This window comes from Neolamprologus multifasciatus, chromosome 8 (assembly GCF_963576455.1).
Source record: "Neolamprologus multifasciatus chromosome 8, fNeoMul1.2, whole genome shotgun sequence".
In the NCBI taxonomy this organism is placed as follows: domain Eukaryota; kingdom Metazoa; phylum Chordata; class Actinopteri; order Cichliformes; family Cichlidae; genus Neolamprologus; species Neolamprologus multifasciatus.
This window is the reverse complement of record NC_140446.1, coordinates 28,826,208-28,851,774: the sequence shown is the minus strand read 5'-3', so window position 1 is coordinate 28,851,774 and position 25,567 is coordinate 28,826,208. Positions and strand designations below refer to the sequence as shown.

General features: G+C 42.1%; 1 protein-coding gene and 1 pseudogene across 1 annotated transcript; both read right to left on the bottom strand.

Moving 5' to 3' along the window:
• Positions 1-8,295: 8,295 nt before the first annotated feature.
• Positions 8,296-14,163, bottom strand: LOC146513296 (uncharacterized). Its single transcript, XM_085170374.1, has 2 exons — positions 13,094-14,163; positions 8,296-13,051 (listed from the first exon to the last, which is right to left on the bottom strand). The coding sequence occupies exons 1-2, from the start codon at positions 13,418-13,420 to the stop codon at positions 9,062-9,064; spliced, it is 4,317 nt and encodes a 1,438-aa protein (XP_085026500.1). The 5' UTR covers positions 13,421-14,163; the 3' UTR covers positions 8,296-9,061.
• A 4,628-nt stretch (positions 14,164-18,791) lies between these two features.
• Positions 18,792-20,436, bottom strand: LOC146513295 (uncharacterized; annotated as a pseudogene).
• Positions 20,437-25,567: the final 5,131 nt, after the last annotated feature.

The following is a 25,567-nucleotide window of genomic DNA, read 5'->3' as shown; positions in this document are numbered from 1 at the left end:
CTCAACACTCCATGTTTTCAAGCTTGTTCTTGTTCTTTTTTCCTGAGGAATTTCTGGCATAAGTTTTGGATCATTATCTTGCAGTAGGATGAACCCCTGACCAATACAGGTGCATACCAGAGGGCACTGCATGGTGCTGCAGAAAGCTGTGCTAGCTGTTTTGGTTCAGGGTGCCTATGAAGGAAAAATGTCTTCAAAATGGGCTTTTAAAAAATTTACCGCCCAAAAAAGTCCAAAAAACTAAGTTCAAGATATAATTAGTGGGCCAAAGAGACTAAATATAACTCTTCTCAAAAAGTGGCTTCCAGAAAGTTAACTAAACAGCACAACTTAACTCACAAACTGACCTAAACACAAAGACACAGGAGGGTAACCTTTGTAGTGGTTTGACCCAAACATTTTACACACAAACAAAAACAAACACCAATAAGCACTGAGAACAAAAAAAACCCCATAACTAAACCTAAAACACCCCGTTTCTGACGAGCACTTGGCTGGTCCTGCTGAGCAGGCATTGTGTTTTCAAAGTCCTCAGCCCTTGGTCACGCCTTTTGATTCACTGATCCACACCACCAGGATCTACAGCAAAGGTATCAGAATGTCGTTTGGACTGGAGTGGTGGAGCCAGATGGTCACGAAGAGAGGGAAGGTAGTCAGAACTCAGAATTCATTATTATCAGGATGTCCAAAAAACTCACTGAAAAGCCTTCAGTTAATCCAAAATGCTGCAGCAAGAGTCCTGACAGGGACTAGAAAGAGAGAGCATATTTCTCCTGTTTTGGCTTCCCTTCATTGGCTTCCTGTTAAATCCAGAATTGAATTCAAAATCCTGCTCCTCACATACAAGGTCTTAAATAATCAGGCCTCATCTTATCTTAATGACCTTGTAGTACCATATCACCCTATTAGAGCACTTCGCTCTCGCTCTGCAGGCCTACTTGTTGTTCCTAGAGTATTTAAAAGTAGAATGGGAGGCAGAGCCTTCAGTTTTCAGGCCCCTCTTCTGTGGAACCAGCTTCCAGTTTGGATTCAGGAGACAGACACTATCTCTACTTTTAAGATTAGGCTTAAAACTTTCCTTTTTGCTAAAGCATATAGTTAGGGCTGGACCAGGTGACCCTGAATCCTCCCTTAGTTATGCTGCAATAGATGTAGGCTGCCGGGGGATTCCCATGATGCATTGAGTTTTTCCTTTCCAGTCACCTTTCTCGCTCACTATGTATTAACAGACCTCTCTGTATTGAATCATATCTGTTATTAATCTCTGTCTCTCTTCCACAGCATGTCTTTATCCTGTCTTCCTTCTCTCACCCCAACCAATCACAGCAGATGGCCGCCCCTCCCTGAGCCTGGTTCTGCTGGAGGTTTCTTCCTGTTAAAAGGGAGTTTTTCCTTCCCACTGTCGCCAAAGTGCTTGCTCATAGGGGGTCATATGATTGTTGGGCTTTTCTCTGTATCTATGAAGCGCCTTGAGGCGACATTTGTTGTGATTTGGCGCTATATAAATAAAATTGAATTGAATTGAATTGAATAGAACTGATGGGATCGAACTACCAGACGCAACATCACAGACATCGAGGACAGCTACAAGCACGGGCAAATGGGAACCACAAAGACTTTATGGACATATATGGTTTGATTTGTATGGTTTTGTGGATTGGATGGGTTGTTGTGAACATCTGGTGAGAAATATATTTACTTGACCTGCCTGTTTAGTACTAATTTTACCCGCTTACACTTTCAAAATGTACTTGATTAACCATTTGAAAAGTCAAGATGTTGGCCATTTTTTAAGATGTCCACCAAAACAACATAAAAGAGCACATATTCTCATAGCACCTAACTGTAGAATATATACGCAGATTAATTCTATTATTTTGAAAATAATATTCAGCTCTTTGTTATGTGTAGACATTTGCTTTTTAACCGATCAACAGATTGTTGTAAGAAACAAAAACATTTTATTAATCAAAATGGAGGAAATGCACCAGTGGAAGCAAGTCAGTGTTCACTACAAATTACAAGTGCAGCTGTACAGTGCAGTGCAAGCAAGTCAATGTCAATAGCATTCTGCCCTGCACTCATGGTTGCATCCACACTGGCATGCAGTTATGGGTGATAGGACATGCTGAAACAAAGGCACCAGCTCTACCAGCTCATACACTCCGTGCACTACAGGAGGTGTATAAACAGGTAACCACATGCAATAAACAAGAAGTACTCTGAGTGCAAACCTTTACCAAGGCAACTCACTCTCGGGGCAGTAATTACTGTACAGGGAATAGTATTGTATTTTGTATATGTTCATTTTCTTTTCTTTGTTCTCTTTAAACATATTTTAACAAGTTTATATTGCAGTAAAAGACACATTTTGGGGTCAACTTGAAAGAAAAGCAGAAGTGAAATTTAAAAACTGAGATTAGAGGTTTTGATATGCATGATTTAATGTGATATTTACATTCCCCATATAGCCGTATCTTTTTGAGCACTATTAAGGATAAGACATTTTATGAAAATATGGCCCTAGTCACATTATGTCCCCTTATCCCATGTCCCAGGGCCAAGTTCACGTGTTTGTGTGTTAGTGTTACTTCCTGTTTTGTTTGATAGTCTCCTTCCTAGTGTGAGTGATGTTCAGATTTGGGGTTCCTGTGTCGTTAGTTATGCTTTTGTTCAGCTGTGTTCCCATGTGTTTCCACTCCAGTAATCACTCTCCTGTTTGATGTGATGTTCTCGTTCATTGTGGGTGTTGTGTTTGTCTGTTGCTTAGCTTAGCATGTTGTTGTCAGTTTGTAGTTATTTGCCTATTCTTCCATGCTCAAGTGTAGTTTTGCTTTTGTTTTTAATCAGCAATAAACGAGTGATTTTCAGTTTAATCTCTGTTTGCTGAGTCCTGCATTACAGATCCACTCCCTGCCTGCCAGCACCTCATGACAGTAGGAGTGGACAGCGAGGTCAAGTAAACAAAGTTTTATCAGAACTCATTTAAAACTTTGAGCTATCGTGTTTACATACAGCATGGCTTTGCGGGGGTGACTAGAACTACTAACATAATAATGTGATGAAAGTACAAAATAAATCACTAGGTTATTGTGAATAGCAACAATTATATATCAGTATACTTCATAACATACAAATTAACACCAAGATGATGAAAATATGTAAATTACATTCCAATTAAATGCAAAAACTAATTTTTCATGGTTTATAACGGCTGCTATTTTGAAAAATGGCAACATTTTCATGTGGCTAATCATGCAAAATTAATAAGTATACAAACGTCCACAATTGTGCCAAATTTGGTGCTCGTATCACCGGTTACACTATTCTGGTGTAAGTCTGACATTATCTGGTCCACTATTGAAGTTAGGGCTGGGTATTGTCACTGATTTCTAGAATCGATTCCGATTCACAAGGTCCCGAATTGATTCGATTCAATTCGATTCGATTTTATTGGAATCGGGGAAATTTTGCCTCAGACAGTCAGAAATATTATAATTCAGATCATGCATCAGTACATTTCCATATTTTTATATCTATAAAAAGAAAGCTGACACTTGTGAGACTTTATCAAAGGTGGGAGCATCACAGCAGAGGCCTTTGTGTCAAAGTAACTGAGGATGAAACACAAAAGCATGAAGGAGATTTTCCTGGCCTGGTTTTTATAGCCGATGACCTTAAAATATTCTGCAGTCGATCAAAAACGAAAGAAAACCACGAATCAACATATGAACATTACCTGATGCTGCTGAAGTGAAGCAGAGCAAAGTTACAGCAGTTTTATTACAGACACAGCTGAGCATTTCGCAATTCTGCATAATTTTTCAGAAGCCTGTTGAAGAGCAGAAATGAGGCTTTCTTTTTCAAAAGTAAGTAAAAGGAAAAAAACAGCGGCCGACAGGCTGTAAACAACTTGTGCGTAACAAGCAAGCGAATAATGCAGAAAACAGATTTTTAGACGGGAAACTACAGAGAGAGAGAGAGAGAGCTGTGCATGAAGTGTGATTTTATTGTGGTGGAAGCAAAACAGGAAAAGTCAGAGTTGTTGTTGTTTATGTGAAGCGTAGTTTGGATCTTCTTTTGCTGCTTGTTCGCTCAATTCAGTCAATATTGTTTGGAGAAAGATCAAACTAACAGCTTTAGAATCAGCGCAAAAAGGGCGTAAACACAAAGCTCAGACCCGTCGAAACATCAGAATACGCGAGCTGTCGGCTTTCAGCCACGACTAGGGTTGCCAACTCCCTGAGAAATAAATAAGGGACACCTCGTGGCCAGGGCCGGGCGACCCAGTTGTCTTCACCCTTCCCAGTGTGGTGAATTTTTTAGCTCTTTTTTGTGTGTGAAATTATTTTTTTTAACCATTTGACTTGAATTTGATTTAAGTAGATGCGTATCCTTTGTGATATCAACACATGGGAAACAAAAATCATTTAGCCATTTATTTTTAGCTCAAAATGACAACATTAACACAATAAAACAGGTCTCTTTCTTAAACAGAAGCCTGTCATGCTTAACTTTTGATAATAAAAGTAAATCTTTCTTTAAAAGAACTCTGTCCTGCTTAACTTAAAATTATATAAATTAATAGAAAATAATAGAAAGAAAAATATTCTTGTAACAGTGCACATTTAGTGCATTTAGTGCAATTGGCTTCAGCAGAGGCATTATTTCAGCTTTTGCTCCCGTTTGTAAACCCACTTGTTCCCATGATTACGCATCATAACTCATCATCATTATTCATCTATGTATTACTTTTATGTATTACTCATCTATTTGTTGTAATCATCTATCCTTGCAGTTGTTTATTACACAAAATAAATTATATTATCACACTTCTGGCCACATAGCGCTGATATTCACTGCACATGCCCATTTTAACCTTAACCAGAGGGTTTAAAAACAAACAAACCAGTGTTTACCATATCTGGTTCTGCCGTGGCCTGGTAGACAAAAATTGGTTAAGGGTTCCTCGAGCTTTCACGCCCCTCATGTTCTTCATGTGCCCACCATTAGAAGCATGCCTATGGAAAAAGTGCGCCGGCACACAGTGCAGTGCGCTTTATAGGTGTTATCGTGAACTTTTCCAGCCAGGTGTTTTCCTTTTCCCATTCTTCCCTGCACTTTTGCAGCCTTTTTTTCTTTCTCTGAGAGGCACAAACATTGCTGGTCTAATGCCTGGCTCACACTGTGCGATTTTTGGCCCATTTTGAGCCGATTTTTGAGTCGTGATCGGCCCGATTTTGGCCTTCATCGTGCATAGTGTAGTATACGTGGGGTAACGAGAAGCGATTAACACCTCACGACCAGCTCCCGATCATCAATCGCTCGTGAGGGTGTCACCGCAGCCGCTCACACTGCTCACGCGCAAACACGTAAACGTCGGTGAAAAAGACGGAGCAGCACGGCTGTGCAGCGTGTGATCTGGACACAAGCGATGGAGGCACAACTTGTAGAACTTTGGAAAGCTCATCCGAGCCTTTTCGATGTGGCATCACCAAATTATCACGACCACAACAACCGTGAAAATAGTTGGATTTACATTGCTGCTCAATCACAGCTGCCTGATCATGTTTGTCATTAGTAATTTAGCAATGTTGATGGCGGTGTGTGTCTGTGTGAGTGAAAGACAGAGAGGGAGAGCGAGCGACAGATTTTCTGTTATAACCTTCATTTTATGGAGGCACAGTGTGACTCAGGTCGCATCAGAGCATCGGGCGGTATAGTGTGAGATCCTGCATCGTGACCTACGAACTTATAACCCATGCGAGCCAATCGTGCAGTTTGAAAATCGCACAGTGTTTGCCCAGCTTCAGGTGTACTGTCGTCTGAGACTTGCACCGCAGTGTCGGCGTTTATTTCCCTGTTGGCCATGCTTTTTGTTGTGGTCATCTGTTGTCTTCCGGTATTTTCTCCGCAAGCGACCTTTCCTCAACCAATGAGATGAGCGGTAATCTGAATTGTCATACTCGAATTGTCATAAGTGTGCTGTCAGCTCATTGGTCACAAAGCAGGGGCGGGGCTGGGAATTATGGTTTCAAACAAAGCGTTAATTACATTAAAACTTATAGACTACTTTTGATTCTCACTGTATTACGGGACAAAGTGCGTCCCTTATTAGCTCAATACGGGACGTGTACTTTTGTTTCTAAATACGGGACGATTCCGTTTTTTAAGGGACGGTTGGCAACCCTAGCCACGACTGTGTCCGTGCCGTCGGTGAGAAAGGTGACATCTCACTGATTCTGATGCATTTTTTCAATTCAATTTTATTCATACAATGGCAACACATACACAACAACCGTCCCCTCAAGATGCTTTATATCCGGTTGTTAAGTCTGACGTCACTAGCCGTGTCTGGGACTAAACTCCGCTGCAGGTCCATATATCAAACGATCACTATGGCATTACTGAGAGTTGAAAAACTGTCTAAAGTCTTTCATCTTTAATAAAATGATCAGCATTCTGTTCTACCAGGTGTAACAATTGAGTTTAACATCCAGGCATCCATAAAAACAGAATTTATGACATTTAACGGAGTTAGAAGTTAGCAGGAAGTTAGCTCGCTAGCTTCTATCTAAATACAATATAGCATGTCCTGACTGCGGGGTTTTGGAAACAAATTCAAACGTACAGCTCTGTTATCACTTCCAACATAAATGAAGACAGAAAACTAAACAGCAGTGATGTTTGTAGGGTTGCTGAAGTTTGGCTAGCTGGTGTATAAGGATGTGCTACGTGACCGCTAGCGACACAGCTATGTTAGCATAATATAAACAAGCTAACTTTTTTCCCACTGGATAAAAGTTTACTTAAGTGTTCTCGGTGGTCAGGAACAAATGTAATCGCATGGCAGGATGCTGTAAAAGGACCAAACTTCAGCCAGGAGAACAACTGAGATAATCCATCCACAATACGAGGTTAGTCATTCATATACTGCTGCATGGGCTGGGCTGTAGTTACATCCTAAGGTTTTAAAAACTGAGCTTAAATAAATGATTAGCGGTAATAAAAGCCGAGGGAGTGATCACTGACTGTTTTAGGAGCTTTTTGAGATTAAATAGAAGAAAATACAAAACATTAAACATGTTAACAACACAAAAGCCATATTAAACGCAGACTACTTTAGGCCCGGAAGCAGGATTCGTCACGTCATCACTTAACAACCGGATTGTAAGGTCGACCCTACAATAATACATACAGAGAAAAACCCAACAGTCATATGACCCCCTATGAGCAAGCACTTTGGCGACAGTGGGAAGGAAAAACTCCCTTTTAACAGGAAGAAACCTCTGGCAGAACCAGGCTCGGGGAGGGGCGGTGCCATCTGCTGTTGGGGAGAGAGAAGGAAGACAGGATAAAGACATGCTGTGGAAGAGAGACAGAGATTAATAGCAGGTATAATAATTTAAAAACTGTATTTTATGGGTTTATGCTTGTCAAATATTACACTTTGTGTCCATGTATGCTCAATGTATGTATTATTTGCATCATGAGTAGATCTTATTCTAAGATGCTACGACTACTACTAAAAATCATTATCATCATAATATGCAATGTGCCTGTGTTTGCAGCAACCTGCCGAGAATTATCACCAACTCTGCAAGTCCCCTCTCATCACTGGTTTTAAGCCTCTTTACAGTCATTGTGTTAGTTTTGCTGAAGCACTTTGATTTACATTGTGCGATATTTTACACAGAAGCTGTTCAGTTCAAGTATCAGTGCATTATTTACCTGAATGTACTGAGGCTGGTTTGGAACATTTATTGTATATATTATGACGTCCCTCTGTATTGAGTGGTACATGAGTGCATGTTTAGCAACAGTAAAGCAACTCTTCCTGCATGTACCGTGTGGACTGAGTGACTAGATTCTTTGCCCTTATATGGATAGAATAGAAATAAAAAAGCAGTGGATTTCAATAGTTGTAACATATGAAGGGAAACAGCTAGAATTCACATTCCTAAGCACTGGGTGCAGTTTGCTGTGAGAGGACACTGGAATCCAAAACCTATTTTGTCTCTTGATTGTTTTTTTTAAACTATCAATACCATCATATTTGCACACTTCTATCCGGTCGTTAAGTGATGACGTGTTGAATCCTGCTTCCGGGCCTAAAGTAGTCTGCATTTAATATGGCTTTTGTGTTGTTAACATGTTTAATGTTTTGTATTTTCTTCTATTTAATCTCAAAAAGCTCCTAAAACAGTCAGTGATCACTGTTGACCTCCCTCGGCTTTTATTACCGCTAATCATTTATTTAAGCTCAGTTTTTAAAACCTTAGGATGTAACTTGTGATGGACCGAGCAGTGAAGGAAAATTAGACACAGGTTGACGTCCAAAAAAATGATTTTTTATTTAACCCAAAGGAACATAATTAGTTAAATCATGACAAAAGAATCAAAATCTTGTGCCCATAAAAGAGGTCAAAATAACAAAACTCTACTCAAAGTACTGGTAACTCAAACAAACTGACCTAACTTAACAAGACAAAGGGGAAACTTAAATAGTGGCTGATCAGCCCACAAAAACAGAAAAAGGGGTAAAATACACAAAACCTAACTAAACCAAACATAATAAACTCCAATTCCCCCCCATGGTCCCGAATTATGGCATGAACCAATTTGTCTTGTTCCTTTAAAACTCGCTCCGCCCCTTTTCCACCTCTTGGCTCCTCAATCAAGGGACTGGAACAGCTGCAACTAAGGTAACTTGGAAAACAAAAGATTAATCATACATAACAGTGTAAACTAAAATGTGCGCACTTATTTTAGAATACAGTGTCATGTGGATATGTGAATTAACTTTAAACAAAAACCAGTTATTTATTACCCTGTAAACTAATACCTATATTTAAAGAAAGACAAATGTGAATGTTATGTTACTTATAAGCCTCTACAGACATGGTGGGCATTACCACTGTGGGGCTGTAGTTGCAGCCATCACACACTCCCCCTCTTCAGATCTCTCCCTGGGACAGCGAGAGAGACAGTCTGCAGTGCAGTTATCTTTGCCGGGGATGTGGTTGATGGTAAACCGGAATGGCTGGATTGCAAGGTACCATCACGTGATCCTTCCATTTGTGTCCTTCATTCTCTCTATCCATTGAAGAGCCTTATGGTCTGTTTCCAATATGAACTCCCGTCCGAGAAGATAATACCTAAAGGAGTCCAGAGCCCATTTGATGGCAAGTCCCTCCTTCTCGATGGTTGAGTATCGCACTTCCCTCGGAAACAGCTTGCGGCTAATGAAGGCCACTGGATGACGCTCTCCAGGCGGTCCCTGTAACAGAACAGCTCCCAATCCTCTCTCTGAGGCATCAGTCTGAAGAATGAAATTTCTCTCAAAATCAGGGCTGTGCAAGACTGGGCTCTTACTCAGAGATTGTCGTAGGTCCTGAAAAGCCATCTTAGCCTCCTCTGTCCAGGTGATCTTATTGGGACTCCGGGCACCAGTCAGATCCGTCAGAAGAGCTGCCCTGGCGGAGAAATGAGGGATAAACCGATGATAGAATCCCGCCATACCCAAAAACGATCTCAGCTGTTTTCTGGTCTCTGGCAAGGGACAGGATTCTATGGCGGTGACCTTATTAACTTGAGGTTTTATTATTCCATTTCCAATCACAAACCCAAGGTACTCAGTTTCAGCCTCGGCAATGGCACACTTAGCTGGATTAACAGTCAACCCTGCAGACTGAAGACGCCCCAATACCTTCTCCAGGTGTTGCAGGTGTTCTTCCCAGGTTGAACTGAAAATCACTATGTCATCAAGGTAGGCTGCAGCAAAATCAGACATGTCAGACAGTACCTGGTCCATCAGTCTCTGGAATGTTGCCGGGGCACCATGCAGTCCAAAGGGCATGACTTTAAACTGGAACAAGCCCCACGGCGTCCGGAAAGCAGTCAGCTCTTTTGAGCGCTCAGTCAGTGGTACCTGCCAATAACCCTTGCAGAGGTCTATTGTTGTCAGGTATCTGGCCTTCCCAAGGCGCTCAACCATGTCATCAATGCGGGGAGTTGGATATGAATCAAATTGTGATATTGCATTCAGGTACCTGAAGTCTATGCAGAAACGGATACTGCCATCCTTCTTTGGCACCAGGACCACTGGATGGCACCACTCACTCTTCGAGGCTTCAATGATTCCTAGTGACAACATCAGGTTGATCTCCTCTTTCAACGGGATCAGTAGACGCTCAGGTATCCTGTAACTCATTCTCCTCACAGAAGCTCCATCTTTCAACACAATGTCATGTTCCACAATGTCCGTTCTACCAGGATTTTCACTGAACACATCTAATTTACACAGGTTTCTCACCTGAGCCTGTCTTTCCTCAGGAAGATGGTTGAGATCCAGGTCCTGAGGAGTGGGTTTTGGCAGATACTGATCATCCACTTCCTCCTCCTCCGAAACCTCCCGAATCAGAAAGACATCTGCTTTTGGTCTCTCCACCCATTCCTTAAGCAGGTTAATGTGCAGTACTCTGCTGGAGCGGGGCTGATCTGGAATAGCGACCTTATAGGTTGTTTGTCCAAGTTTCTTTTGGATCTCATATGGCCCTTGCCACTTTGCTAACAGCTTACTGTCATCACTTGGAAGAAGCACCAGCACCTTCTGACCAGGGCTGAAGGATTTTTGCCGAGCTGACTGGTCGTACCAGGCCTTCTGGTGCTGCTGCGCTTCTGCTTTGTGGGCTTGGGCCAGCTCTGTCATCTTCTCCAACCGTTCCCGCATCTGGACAACATAAGAGACAACATTGACAGCCTGTGATCTTTCTTGGTCACCCTCCCGAGTCTCCCTTAGAAGAGACAAGGGGCCTCGTACCTCATGGCCATACAATAGTTCGAAAGGTGAAAAACCTGTAGAGGCCTGGGGTACTTCTCTATATGCAAAGAGGAGGTAGGGCAGCCACTGATCCCAGTCTGTACCAGTTTCATTGACAAATTTGCGTAACATTTGTTTCAGAGTCTGATTGAAACGCTCTGTTAGGCCATCTGTCTGAGGGTGGTATGGCGTTGTCCTCAGGCTCTTAATCCCAAGGAGCTGGTACACCTGCTTCAATAAAGCGGACATAAAGTTAGTGCCACGGTCAGTGAGAATCTCACGAGGAAAACCAACTCTTGAGAAGAACTGTATGAGACAGAGGGCGACTGCTTTGGCTTTTATTGATCTCAAAGGAAAGACCTCTGGGTACTTTGTAGCGTAATCTGTCACAACAAGCATGTAACGGTTGCCTGCCTTACTTCTTTCTAGAGGACCAACGATGTCCATTCCTAGCCGTTCAAATGGAGTGCTGATAATTGGTAGAGACTGGAGAGGAGCTCTGGAGGGGATTTTAAGAGAAGACTTCTGGCACTGAGGGCAGCTTTTACAGAACAGTGTCACATCCGAGCGCACTCCAGGCCAATGAAAATATTTTCTAATGCGGGCCATGGTTTTGTGCTTTCCCAAGTGGCCAGCCCATGGAATGGAGTGTCCCAAGGAGAGCACCACCTTCTGGACTACTCTAGGCACCACCAACTGCAATGCTGAACCCTGCTGACGATACAAAATGCCATCTTTCAGCAGAAACTCCACCTTGCTGTTCAAATCTTGCTTCGTTCCTTGGTTCCTCTCTGCAGCTTTCTGGAGCAGAGATGTTAGAGATGGATCGTCATGTTGCATTTCAATAATATTAACAGGGATTTCAAAACCCAAAGGTAACTCAGGCTCTGTGCTAGGAGCTACTCGAACAGCAGTATGTAGAAACTTCTCTTGCCTTCTCTGTCCACGTGACTTACGAGACTTCCCGGGTGCAGTCTCTATGTCCGCATCATAGAAGGGCAAGGCACAGAGAGGGTGTAAGGGCTCCTCTTTCTTCTTAGCTTGAGCTCTTGTTACTGCAACATTGCATGTATGGCTAGGATTCAGCAAGTCAAACAACACAGGCAGATCTCGACCCAGCACTACTGGAAATGGCAGATTCTCTGCAACACCAATATTTAGAATATACGTTTGTCCCTGTACCTTGATGTACAGATCTGCTGTCGGATATGACCTCTCATCTCCATGAATGCAGCGAACAGGGATTGTCTCCACATTATTAACTTTATTTGCAGGAACAAAGTCTCGGTGCACAAGAGTCTGAGTACTTCCTGAGTCAACCAGGGCCTTTAATGGTTTCCCATCAACCTCAACTAAGGTCATTTTGAAACCATTCTCAAACTCCACCTTAGGCTCCACACTTTGTCGGGGCACAAAACACATCTGAGTTATTTTTGTAGAATTCTTCGGGCACATAGGTTTTGTATGGCCCTCCATCCCACACAAATAACAAATCACAGTCTTAGGTGGGGGTCTTGACGGCATATTGACAGGCTGGCTCTTTGGATGTTTACTCACCCCTGCTTTCTGGTAGTGAGGGACAGATTTTGGAATATCTCTCATTTTCCATGCTGTGTGGCTCCATGGCTGTCCTTTTCTCCGTGCCGCCACAAACACATCAGCCAGCTCTGCAGCCGCCACTGCAGAGTTTGGATTGCGTTCTTTAATCCATATCTGTAACTCAGGAGACAGCATTCTCAAGTATTGCTCTAAAATTAATATTTCACCAACCTCATGCACCGTTTTTCCTTTTGGCTTTATCCATTTCTCATATAACTCTTTCAATCTTGCATATAGTTCTTTTGGATTCTCATCAGATTTTACCTCCAGCGAACGGAATCTCAGTCTATATGTCTCAGGATTAATGTCATATTTTTGAAGAATAGCTGCTTTAACTTTGTCATAGTCTAGAGAGTCATCCATATCCATATGAACATACGCACCTCTTGCTTTGCCAGTGAGTAAAGGAATCAGATGAAAAACCCAGTCCATTTTTTGCCACCGGCAAACCACAGCCATGCGTTCAAATGTTGTTAAAAAATGTTCAATATCATCCTCCTCTGTCAATTTTTCCAGCCTGGGTTCATAAAAGCGAGACTGACCTGATTGAGGATGTATTTGCTCATTACTGGAGCCAGCACCAGGAGGATCCTCCTCTTCAAAGGACTCTACCTCTGGTTGTTCAGGTTCCTCCATTTGAAGCTCAGAGACCTCCATTTGAAGCTCAGAGACCTCCATCTGAGGCTCAGGGACCGGGGAGGTACGAGCTTGCACTTCTACCTGCAACAGCTGAAACTGATGTTGTAGTGCTCTAAAGCGCTGTTCCTGGCGGGTAAACTCCTCCCTTCTTCTTGCTTCCTGGGCCTCCTGCTGACCCATATGAGAACGAAGGATGGAAATCAGTTCTGACATTGTCGGCTCCTTACCTTGGCTCTCAGTACTATCCACCCCTCCAGAGGCTCCATTTTCCTCTTCTCCTTCTACTTGCTCTACCACTCCAACTGGCTGGTTTTGACAATCTCCTTTTGCTCCTCTGCCACTCCTTCCCATTCTGTGCATGGCTTAATAAGTGAAGAGGGGAAAAAAAAAAAAAAGAGAAAAAAAAATCCTGTGCCTTCAACTGCTGATCCCACTCCTGACACCACTTGTGATGGACCGAGCAGTGAAGGAAAATTAGACACAGGTTGACGTCCAAAAAAATGATTTTTTATTTAACCCAAAGGAACATAATTAGTTAAATCATGACAAAAGAATCAAAATCTTGGGCCCATAAAAGAGGTCAAAATAACAAAACTCTACTCAAAGTACTGGTAACTCAAACAAACTGACCTAACTTAACAAGACAAAGGGGAAACTTAAATAGTGGCTGATCAGCCCACAAAAACAGAAAAAGGGGTAAAATACACAAAACCTAACTAAACCAAACATAATAAACTCCAATTCCCCCCCATGGTCCCGAATTATGGCATGAACCAATTTGTCTTGTTCCTTTAAAACTCGCTCCGCCCCTTTTCCACCTCTTGGCTCCTCAATCAAGGGACTGGAGCAGCTGCAACTAAGGTAACTTGGAAAACAAAAGATTAATCATACATAACAGTGTAAACTAAAATGTGCGCACTTATTTTAGAATACAGTGTCATGTGGATATGTGAATTAACTTTAAATAAAAACCAGTTATTTATTACCCTGTAAACTAATACCTATATTTAAAGAAAGACAAATGTGAATGTTATGTTACTTATAAGCCTCTACAGACATGGTGGGCATTACCACTGTGGGGCTGTAGTTGCAGCCATCACATAACTACAGCCCAGCCCATGCAGCAGTATATGAATGACTAACTCGTATTGTGGATGGATTATCTCAGTTGTTCTCCTGGCTGAAGTTTGGTCCTTTTACAGCATCCTGCCATGCGATTACATTTGTTCCTGACCACCGAGAACACTCACGTTAACTTTTATCGAGTGGAAAAAAGTTAGCTTGTTTATATTATGCTAACATAGCTGTGTCGCTAGCGGTCGCGTAGCACATCATTAGCTACAGCTAGCCAAACTTTAGTAACCCTACAAACGTCACTGCTGTTTAGTTTTCTGTCTTCATTTATGTTGGAAGTGATAACAGAGCTGTACGTTTTAATTTGTTTCCAAAACCCCGCAGTCAGGACATGCTATATTGTATTTAGATAGAAGCTAGCGAGCTAACTTCCTGCTAACTTCTAACTCCGTTAAATGTCATAAATCCCGTTTTCATGGATGCCTGGATGTTAAACTCAATTGTTACACCTGGTAGAGCAGAACGCTGATCATTTTATTAAAGATGAAAGACTTTAGACAGTTTTTCAACTCTCAGTAATGCCATAGTGATCGTTTGATATATGGACCTGCAGCGGAGTTTAGGCCCAGACACGGCTAGTGACGTCAGACTTAACAACCGGATTCCACACTGGATTTTTTTGTCTGTCTTTGATCTTTTTTTTTTTTTATTGCCCTGTACAGTCTCTTATATCCTGTTTTTTTATTTTATATTATTTACTTTGGTGTTTGCTCCATCTACCTGTCACTTTGCTGCTGGAACACATGATTTCCCAATGAGGGATATTCTATTCTATCCTACTCTATTCTATTCTATTTCATATTTGAGATATAATGTTGCAATATAAAACTTGTAATCAGATCAGACTTTGTAATGACAGCATTACTGACTAAATTACTGCATTTCTTTTTTAAAATGTATTGTTAATAATACAGAAAATTATTATCCACAGAATATTTTTCTTTGTATTTATGCCTGCAGTGTACTCTTCCCCATGGTCTTTAGAATTTTCAAAAATTGTAACAATTTTACAATTTTAGAAACAATTTTAACAAAATTCAAACAGAGAAGAGGAAATGACTAAGAACAAACAAACAAAACTCTGTTTCAGAGACTTTGCTTTAGTCTAGACTTCCTGAAACTGATATTTTAGGTGAGCTATGATTTAACATGCACTAGGTGCCTTTCCCTGATTTGTCACATGACACTTTCCCAGAAGAAGACAAAGACTTTTAAATGGATGAGAATTTCAGGTGAACTTTGTTGTCTATGATGTATCAGAAGATGCAGTCCAAATGAAGTGATGAACAGATGGGCTCTGAAACTCTTCATATAAACCGTTCCTCTGCCTATGATCCATCAGCTGTTTTACAGCTACTCTTTTAAGGAGCTAAACTAATCATATTAAAGACTGAAGCGTTAATTAGTCTGCTCAAAGACTAAACTTTGAGCAGTGTTGTCAGAGTGGGACTTGTTAGCCAGAAGTTAAAACTGAAAGATCAATCAGAGACGGGAAGTCTAAATAGATTAGTAGTATTAAAGGTAGCTGTATATAATGGTATGTCTATGGGATGGTTATGAATAAGTTTTTCACTAATGGTTAACATTTTATTTCTGAAGAAATTCATTAAATGAATAATAGTTAAAGGTTAAAAGACAGCTCGACAGAGCTCTGGATCTTTGTCAGCCTGGTTACAGTGCTGAGAATAAGGCCAGCTCCTCCTGTATAACACTGAATAATGCTTATTCCAATGAACTTCAGTGACCGACACGACTTCTAAGCATCTATCTGTTTATATCTTCAACTTAAAAGAAACCTGAACATGACTATTTGATGACTGACATCACTTCTTACATCTTTCCCCATAAGTCAGAGCGGTTCCCACAAAGTGACTCCAAACAAACAGTTTTGTCTTCAGAGCGTTAGGACATGAGCAATGCACACACACAAGCACACACACACTAATAAAGTGAACTGATGAATGGGTCTACTTTCAGTAAGGTGGCATTTGTAGTGGAATGATCCGTCATTTAGCAGAGATGGCCTGATGCTATAAGAGACTGAGAGAAAACAGAGAAGAGACGGATGACGAGGTGAATGAGACCATAACAGATCCATAGCCAATATTTCCACATCACTGGCTGTTGCTGTTTTGAACAATAAACACACACACATGCAACAGTCTGCGTGGGTGAGCCACGTTACAAAACAAGCTGTTGCACCAATTGAACTGGTCAGAGACGTTCCCTTTCTCAAAGGCAACTAAACCATACTTCTGAACATCACATCAATACTTACGAAATTTTGATTTAAATGTCAACATTTAGATAAGAATAACATTAAGGATCCAGGAATTCAAGGTCAGTTGTGCCTTTGTGTAAATGCACATTGTTTGAAAGGACTAACACAATATGGGTTAGGAGGCAGGCACACCCATGAGGCTGTTGGTGGGACTCTGGTGCAGCGGTGCTGCCTGAGCAAGAAGTTTTTGATTGGCTGATTCTTCTTGTGTGGAGTTTGCATGTTCCTCCTGTGCCTGTGTGGGTCCTCTTCAGGCGTAAACACAGCTGAACGATGGGGTGACTGTAGCTCAGGCGGTAGAGCACAAGGTGATCGGAAGGTTGGTGGTTCGATTCCTGGCTTCCCCTAGTCTGCATGCCAAATATCCTTGGGCAAGATACTAACCCCGGATTGTTCTCCGATGCATCCATCGATGTTAGTTAGAAAGCACTAAGAAAATGTGCTTGTGAACAGTAAAGCGCTAGAGTAGAAGAAGAGTAGAAAAGAGCTATATAAGAACCAGTCCATTTAGCTGAACTAAAGCACAACTAGAATAAGACTTTTTATGAACCAGTCAGCCTTTCTGTAGTGTCACCTTTGGGACCGCTGCTAATTGTCTCAACCTTGCTTTTATTGGCAATTACGACACATTAGTCATTGTTTGCAACATCACCTTTTAATGTGCTCGACCACATATTTGACAAATTCACACATGTCATGGATCTTACAATACCAGACTATTTTTAGCAGCATGACTTGTAAATACTTGACTTGCACACATAGATCCACATACACACAAACGGAGAGTAAGAACTTGCAATCATCTTTGACCTATGAGTTGTCTTTGTTCAGTCAGTCTCACTTCCTTGTTTTGGATGTGTGGATTCCCCTCATGACACACCACTGCTTCTGCTTATGGCAATAACAAATCATGAGATATCAATCACTCCATTTATGGCCAAAATAACTAATGTTTAGCAGCCCTGTGACATAAAGCTAAGATTTGTCCTTTGTAATCATCACAAATCAGGTAATGCTGGGAATGCTGACAATGTGGTGCAGGAATTTGCTCTTTGCCCAGTTCAACAATGTGCAATAGTGACTGATTCTACATATTAAAAGTAGATGCAACTGCTAAATGTTGATTGGTTGACAAGTGGGCTGGAACGGAGCAGGGAGCCGTAGGGAAGTTCACAGGAAATGGGAGAACTGCGAAAAAATGTCAAAAAATCAAAAATTTATACCGCAGACAGTGGCTGCAGTGGACTCGTCATTGTTTTTAACACGGCTGTACCTCAGCTCTTTGTATGCTATAACTCTTCTCCACAGCTGGCTCACGGGCCAACAACATGAGCAACAGTGGCCCATAGACGGGTTATAGCATATATAGCATATATAGCATACAGCGTTATAGCACAGGTTAGAGCTCACTGCAGGCTGACAGACGGGCCCTGCAGCAGAGCAGACAGCAAACACTTGCTCTGTTCGACCTTAAGTTCTGTTTTAAAGCTGAAGGCTGACAAGATCAGTTTTATTGCTTAAATGACACATTTTCTGTGGTTTTCATCACAGTTAACAGAGTACAGAGTATTTAGATAATAACAAAATTAGATATGCTTTATTTGGATCTCTCAGCATGAGATCCAAAAAGATGTCAGTGAAAGGCTAAAAAACTAAATAAACCTATGAGAGAAATATCAGAAACTTTAGGAGTCTAAATAAACTAACTTGTACATTCAGGCCTGGAAGAACGCAGGGGACAAGCAAAATGGTGCCAGGGTCTATCCGTCCTCCTAGACTTCTGCTCTGGGTTTGTTTGTTTCTGTCTGTCTCATCTCTCTGTGTTTGTTTGTGTGCTTCTGTGTTCATGGGTGGAACTCATCGCTGGTCCCTGCCCTTGACTGAGCACACCTGCTCTGTGTGAAGCCGCCATCAGGATCAATCTTCGCTGGGCTGTTAAACTGAAACGGTTAGTTGAAACCCTCACTCCAGCTACTCTGTGTGCTTTTGCGCTGCCTCTGCTGTTGTGGATTCTGACCCTCTGCCTTCCATGTGCACAGGTTCCTAGAAAGTGGTGAGCCCAACCCTGAGTTCATAGTGGATGTTTGTTTGTTGTAAATTATTTAATGACTGTAAATAAACGTACTGAACTGATCTTCCGAGTCTGCTCTCGAGTCCACCCATCCATTAGCCTTGACAAATCTTTCTTTGGTTAAGAATGACCCTTTCAAAACATCCATATAAATCGAGAACAAAGCGCATTCTCAGATAGGTAGGCATATCATTGTCCTAGTCTACAATCAAGCCTCCATGTATGTAAATACAGAGGATTTATAATGAAGTGGAGAAGGAAATCACATGTTGGAGGCAATGTGTACGTAATGGGCATGTTGCCTGTGGAACACAGTCCCAAGTTTAATACTGATGGAAGCAGCAGGATGCACGATGCAAGAGAAACATTTATTTGTCCCACACGTGGGGAATCTTTTGGTCATGGCAGAAAGTACAAGAGCAGTAAAAAATTCAGAGAACAAAGAGAAAAACAACAGAATAGAATAAGATAATCAGAATAACACATTTAGATACAAAATAGAAACAATACTATATGCAATAGAATAAAATACTTTGTTACATAGGGAAAATTGTGTTACATTGTGTGTGTGTGTGTGTGTGTGTGTGTGTGTGTGTGTGTGTGTGTGTGTGTGTGTGTGTGTGTGTGGTCCTCTGCAGAGACCATGTTACAGGATGAATTCTGAGGTGTATTCAGTAGTACAGTCTACTCAGATTTAGCCAAATTATTCTGAAATCACTGGACAGCACTTCACTGTGAAATCTAATCACACAAAGCATACCACAGTGTATCTCATCATGTTATAGCCTTATTCCAAAAGGGACTAACTGTGTCCCACCTTAAAATTCTGCACACAATACCTCATAATGACAAAGTGAAAAAAGTTTGTTTGAAAGTCCAAATTTTGTTAAAAATGAAAAAAAAAAAGAATCATATGACATATAGATAAGTATTCACCAAAAGCAAGTATTTTTTAGTATAATGTCACAAGCATTATACTCAACTGTTATTTTGAGACAGTTTCTCCCATTCCTCTTTGCCGTCTCCATCAGGTTGAATGAGGATAAGAGAGCGGCCTTTTCAGATCTGTCCAGAGATGCTTAGTTGGGTTCAAGTCTGCGCTCTGGCTGGGCCACTCAAGAAGAATCACAGAATGGTCCTGAAACCACTCCTTTGTTATCTTGGCTGTGTGCTTAGGGTCATTGTTCTGCTGGAAGATGAGCCTTCACCCCAGTCTGAGGTCCAAAGTCCTCTGGAGCAGGGAGGATATTTCTGTATCTTGCTGCATTCATTTTTCCCGTGACCCTAACTAGTCTCCGAGTTCCAAACTGAGTCTCCGAGCTGCCAAAAGAAATACCCTCAGTATGATGCTGGCGCCACTATGCTTCACCGTAGAGATGTTATTGGCCAGGTGATAAGCAGCACCTGGTCTCCTCCAGATATGATGCTTGGCATTCAGACCAAAGAATTCATCAGACCAGAGAATTTGTTTCTCTAAGGCGTCTGAGAACCCTTTAGATGTCTTTTGGCAAACTCCAGGCAGGCTGTCATGTGGCTTTTACTGAGGAGTGGCCTTCATCTGGCCAATGTACCATATAGGCCTGACTGATGGAGAGCTGCAGAAACCGTTTTCCTTCAGGAAGGTTCTCCTCTCTCCACAGAGCAATGCTGTAGCTTTGTCAGACCATCATGTTCTCGGTCATCTCCTTGACTACTCTCCTGTGGCTGCCTACAGACAGTCCTAGTCATTCCAAACTTTTCCCATTTGCAGATGATGGAGGCCACTTTGCTTATTGGGACCTTCAGTGCTGCACAAATGTTTCTGTTCTGACTATTGTCAAATTTGTACGTTTGTTTTGTTTGGGTAGTGCACTGGCCCTTTAAGAGAAAGGCATGGTCCGTGTGCAGACAGGAGAAGTGTCAGAAAGATCCAGGTGTTTAACTCCTGGATAGTAGAAAGTGGTTCTATGAGGCCAGTACAGTTTCTGTTCCCTTCCCCCGGACTGTGCCATGCTACGATGATGTCTCAGAGGTGTTCAGACAATTCCTTGAACTTCATGGCTTTGTTTGTGATGTGACATGTCTTCTATGGAGCCTGTGTATGTGCCTTTCCAAATCACTGCGAATGAATTTACCACTGGTTGACTCCAATCAAGTTGGCATGTACAAATCAACCCAAGATTGTTTATGGTATGATTAGGCCAGGGTTAGGCAACTCGAGGCCTCAAGTGCCCGTGTCCTGCATGTTTTAGATCTGTGTGATGGACCGAGCAGTGAAGGAAACGTAGGCACAGGTTAAAGTCCAAAAAAAATGATTTTTTATTTAACCCAAAAACATAATTGGTTAACTCCTGCAAAAAGAATCAAAATCTTGGGCCCATAAAAGAGGTCAAAATAACAGAACTCTACTCAAAGTTGACAACACTACTGATAACTCAAACAAACTGACCTAACTTAACGAGACGAAGGGGAAACTTAAACAGTGGCTGATCAGCCCACAAAAACAGGAGAAGGGGTAAAATACACAAAACCTAACTAAACCAAACATAATGAACTCCAATTCCCCCCCCCCCCCCATGGTCCCGAGTTATGGCACGAACCAATTTGCAGTGTTCCTTTAAAACTCGCTCCGCCCCTTTTCCACCTCTTGGCTCCTTAATCAAGGGACTGGAACAGCTGCAACTAAGGTAACTCAGAAAACAAAAGATTAATCACACATAACAGTGTAAACTAAAATGTGCGCACTTATTTTAGAATGCAGTGTCATGTGGATATGTGAATTAACTCTAAACCAAAACCAGTTATTTATTGTCCTGTAAATTAATTCCTATATTTAAAGAAAGACAAATGTGAATGCGATGTTACTTATAAGCCTCTACACTTACATGGTGGGTATTACCACTGTGTGGCTGTAAGTGCAGCCATCACAATCTGTCTTTGATTTAACACAGCTGATTTAAATGGCTAAATTACCTCCCCAACATGTCTTGAAGTTCTCCAGAGGCCTGGAAATAAACGAATCATTTGATTCGGGTGTTATACTGGTTATATTTCAGGAGCAGCACAGCCAGTGGTTAGTGATCTTGCATATATAGCAAGAAGGTCCTGAATCCACTGCTTTTCTGTATAGAGTTTGAATGCTCTCCCCATATCTGCATGGGTTATCTCTGGGTACTCTGGCTTCCTCCCACAGTCCAAAGAAACAGTCCAAAAACATGCAGTTAGTGATTTTAGGTTAACTTCTGACTTTAAATTGATCGTAGGTGTGATCATGGATGGTTGTATCTGTGTTGGCCCTGTAATAACGGTCAGCCTGTCTAGGGTTTTAGACCTAGACAGGCATAGATAGGTCTCTCACCTGATGGCAGCTGGGATAGGCCCCACCCCTTCCACCCCACAACCTTCAATTCGACAAGTGAAAGAAAAAGGATGCTTACTTTCATTATCATTCTCAGGTTTATTAGTGATGAGATCACAATCTCTGTTAGCAGGAAGCGGAGCTGTCTTAGCCTGATTTTTAAAAACAGAACAAAATACAACATTTCTCAAATGTCTTCCAGTTGTAACCTTTTCTTTTCTGTTCTTAATTATTTATCTAATTGTCAGGTTCTAAAGATTAAACTACCATTGACATCTAAATTCTGTCTGCCATTGTAGCTCTATGTATAGATTCATGCTTTAATGACACTATTATTGTGGTCAGAGGAAATGATTCATCACAAACGTGTGTGTGTGTGTGTGTGTGTGTGTGTGTGTGTGTGTGTTTATACTGAATGCGTACAGATCATGACTCAGGCAGGAAATTATTTTTATGATCTTTTAGAGATGGAGGCTCAATTATTGAGTGGATAATACAATATAATATGTGAATAATGTCCCCACTACACAAAGACACGCACACAGAGCACGAGAGCAGTGAACAAACAACAACCTCTTGAACAAACATACTGTGCTTTCTCTCCCTGTATCAGTCCTGTTCCTTGTTTTTCTTCTCATCTTCTTTGGTCTTTTCATCGTCCATGCATCACTCTATTTTCTTCTACTTCGTCATCCCTCTAAAACTTGATCATTATTATAATTTAGCCAGGGTTTTTTTTGGTCAAGTTCAACATAGAAGTTTTCACCATCACATCAAACTTGCAGTTTTTCCTACAAACTGAATGTTACTGCTTTGTTACTTTTATCCAATTCAATTGATCAGACTTGAAATGAATGCACAGAACAATAGGAGGAAGCAAGGGGATATAATACACACTCAAAAATGACAATTTTACAGAGTAACAACCAACATTCTGATGATTGTGGCACCATTAAGCTAAATGATGTTGGGTGACCACAACAAAGGTGGTGTGATGTTTTTATATTATATTTGAGTGACTTTGACTTTGATATCTGAACTGAAAGGCAGATGTAGTTCAATTTCAATTAAATTCAATTCAATTTTATTTATATAGCGCCAAATCACAACAAAAGTTGCCTCAAGGCGCTTCATAGATACAGAGAAAAACCCAGCAATCATATGACCCCCTATGAGCAGCACTTTGGCGACAGTGGGAAGGAAAAACTCCCTTTTAACAGGACGAAACCTCCAACAGAACCAGGCTCAGGGAGGGGCGGGGCCATCTGCTGTGATTGGTTGGGTTGAGAGAAGGAGTTAGTTGTAGTTAGTAGTTACTCATTTGTTGCTGACTCGGCATATTGCAGATTCAGTTCTGCAGTTTGGCTGCTACCATGTTGGATTTTTTGAGACATATTTGAAAGAGAGATTGAAGTGCTAAAATATTAGCTGAGGATTGCAAATTTGATTAGCAAGCTGCACTTGGAAACTGCACTTAGCACTTAGTGCTAGGCTACTAAAATACTAGAACTTTATTTTAAAAAAAAAAGTAGAGGAACTAATTTCCTGGATTGTCCACATTGTCAGATAATAACATTTGAAGTTCTCCAAAAAGTTTTAGGGCCCTATTGAACAATGTGGAAGATTCTGATCTTGCTTCAGCGAGGTGGGTTTCCTGGGGAAAGAGGGGGCAGGAAGGCTAAGTGTAGGCTGCAGAGATCCATGTGGTGGTGAGAAGAAGAAAGAAAACAGCTTGAGTTCTTACCAGAGTGCAGGTAAGTTGATTTGTGAGCCAGCAATTCCAAACGGGCGTCTCAGATGAGCAGCTATGAAGAGCATGGGGAAAAAGGGAGGGATCAAATGAACCTTTGAAAGGATTACAAACTGAAGGAGCTGAAGAATCACCACATCAATGGAAACGGTCTGACACCATGTGTCTTTGTTATACTTGCCTTCAGGTGAAGACCTGAGTCAAGAACAAGAAACTCAAACAAAAAACCAAAACGCGGTTCTGTCGAATCACAACACCAACAAATCCTCACATATTTTAGGACATGCTAATGGTAAATGGACTGATTCTTATAGAGCGCTTTTCTACTCTCCCGGAGTACTCAAAGCGCTCTATACAACACGCCATATTCACCCAGTCACACCAGCACTACCTCTATACTGAGTGCTTTCTAACTACACTCACACACATTCATACTCCGATGGATGCATCGGAGAGCAACTTGGTGTTAGTATCTTGCCCGAGGATACTTGGCATGCAGACTGGAGGAGCCTGGGATCGAACCTCCAACCTTTTGATCAGTAGGTGACCTGCTCTACCTCCTGGCTGTAGCTCAGGAGGTAGAGCTGTTAGGTTTTAATGCTGCCTGTCTGATTCCTGCACATTATTAGTTTCTGTAGACGTTGATGAAAGACACTGATGAAAAATGTGAGGGGAAGGGTTGTGCTTGAATTTGTTAAGATTTACTAGTTTTGGCCGTCCGACTGGGGTCTGGAATGTGGGGCCTCCCTGCTGCTGCCGAGTCGGGGCGGTCTGCTTCTCCCCACCCCAGGGAAAAGGGTAACACCACCTGGGTCTGGGTGCAGTTTCCCCCTCCAGGGGCAAGGATACCTATACCCGGGGCTTAGAGTACGCTTGAGTGTGATTGTGTGTACAGTGTCTCTCTATGTCTGTCTCCACGTTGGGTGCAATTGAGTAACTGCATATGAGAGCATGAGGGTGGGAATGGATGTCTGTATCTGTGTGTGCCTGTTTGTCTGTGTCTATATGTCAGGTTGGGTATCAGACGCCACCTCTCTGGGGACATCTCAGGTCCTCTAAGGTATGGAGGCCTATCTCCCCCCACCACTTCCCCTACCAGTGGCAGACGCCCTCAGACATCGGTGCGTTGGTGGTTCTTTGTGTCCGCGGTGGGCGTCCAGGTACACACCGGCTCACTCCTTGGTGGCTGCTTGTCGGGGCCTGGAGCCTGGGGCTTGCTCGGGCCACTTCGGGGGTGGGGTGCCCTGGGCCTCTGGGCCTGGAGCTCGGTCACTCAGGCGCAGCTGGCTGCCGGTGGAGCTCACGGGCTCGTCACTGCAACCCCCCCTGGCTTCTGCTCCGCGGCTGCTGAGTGACCCCTCATCTGGGACTCTCCTCAGCTCTTTCTGGGACAGTGGCGCAGCTGCCCCTCTGTTGGTCTTCCTTGGTCTCTTGTGTTCTGGGAGCCTCTGGATGTCTGGAGTTTTGATCTCCTCCATACCTGCTTCATGCCCTGGAGGACGGGGCTGTGCCCCCCCCCCCCCCCACACACATACACACACCCACACACACCCACACACACCCTCTAGCAGATCATTACATGAAGGAACTTTTTAAAAACAAGCGCGTCCATGCTCACAGGTGTACACACGGCTGCTCACACACACAAACTACACCCTTTTTGGCTCCTACCTCAAAGCACACTGTGCGCTGTCGATCTTACGTGCTGCACAATAATGTTTAATATTTAGTATTTAAGTATTTACTGTTATATTCCCATAGATCATCATGATGTTGTTTATTCTATTGCTCTCGTTTTCTTCTGCTTGTTTTCTTTTTTCTTTCTCAACAGGTGAAATTAAAAAAGTATCTACTGTTATCTATTGTTAGCTAGTTTATTGTGATGGTGCTGTTTTTATTATGTTGCTCTTTGTTGTTTGTTTTCTCTTCTGTTT

Excerpts from the sequence above, each read along its gene's own strand:
- LOC146513296 (XM_085170374.1), bottom strand. The coding sequence starts at position 13,420 with ATGCACAGAATGGGAAGGAGTGGCAGAGGAGCAAAAGGAGATTGTCAA. Across the intron at positions 13,052-13,093 it reads TCCCTGAGCCTCAGATGGAG|GAACCTGAACAACCAGAGGT; the intron begins GTCTCTGAGCTT and ends CTTCAAATGGAG.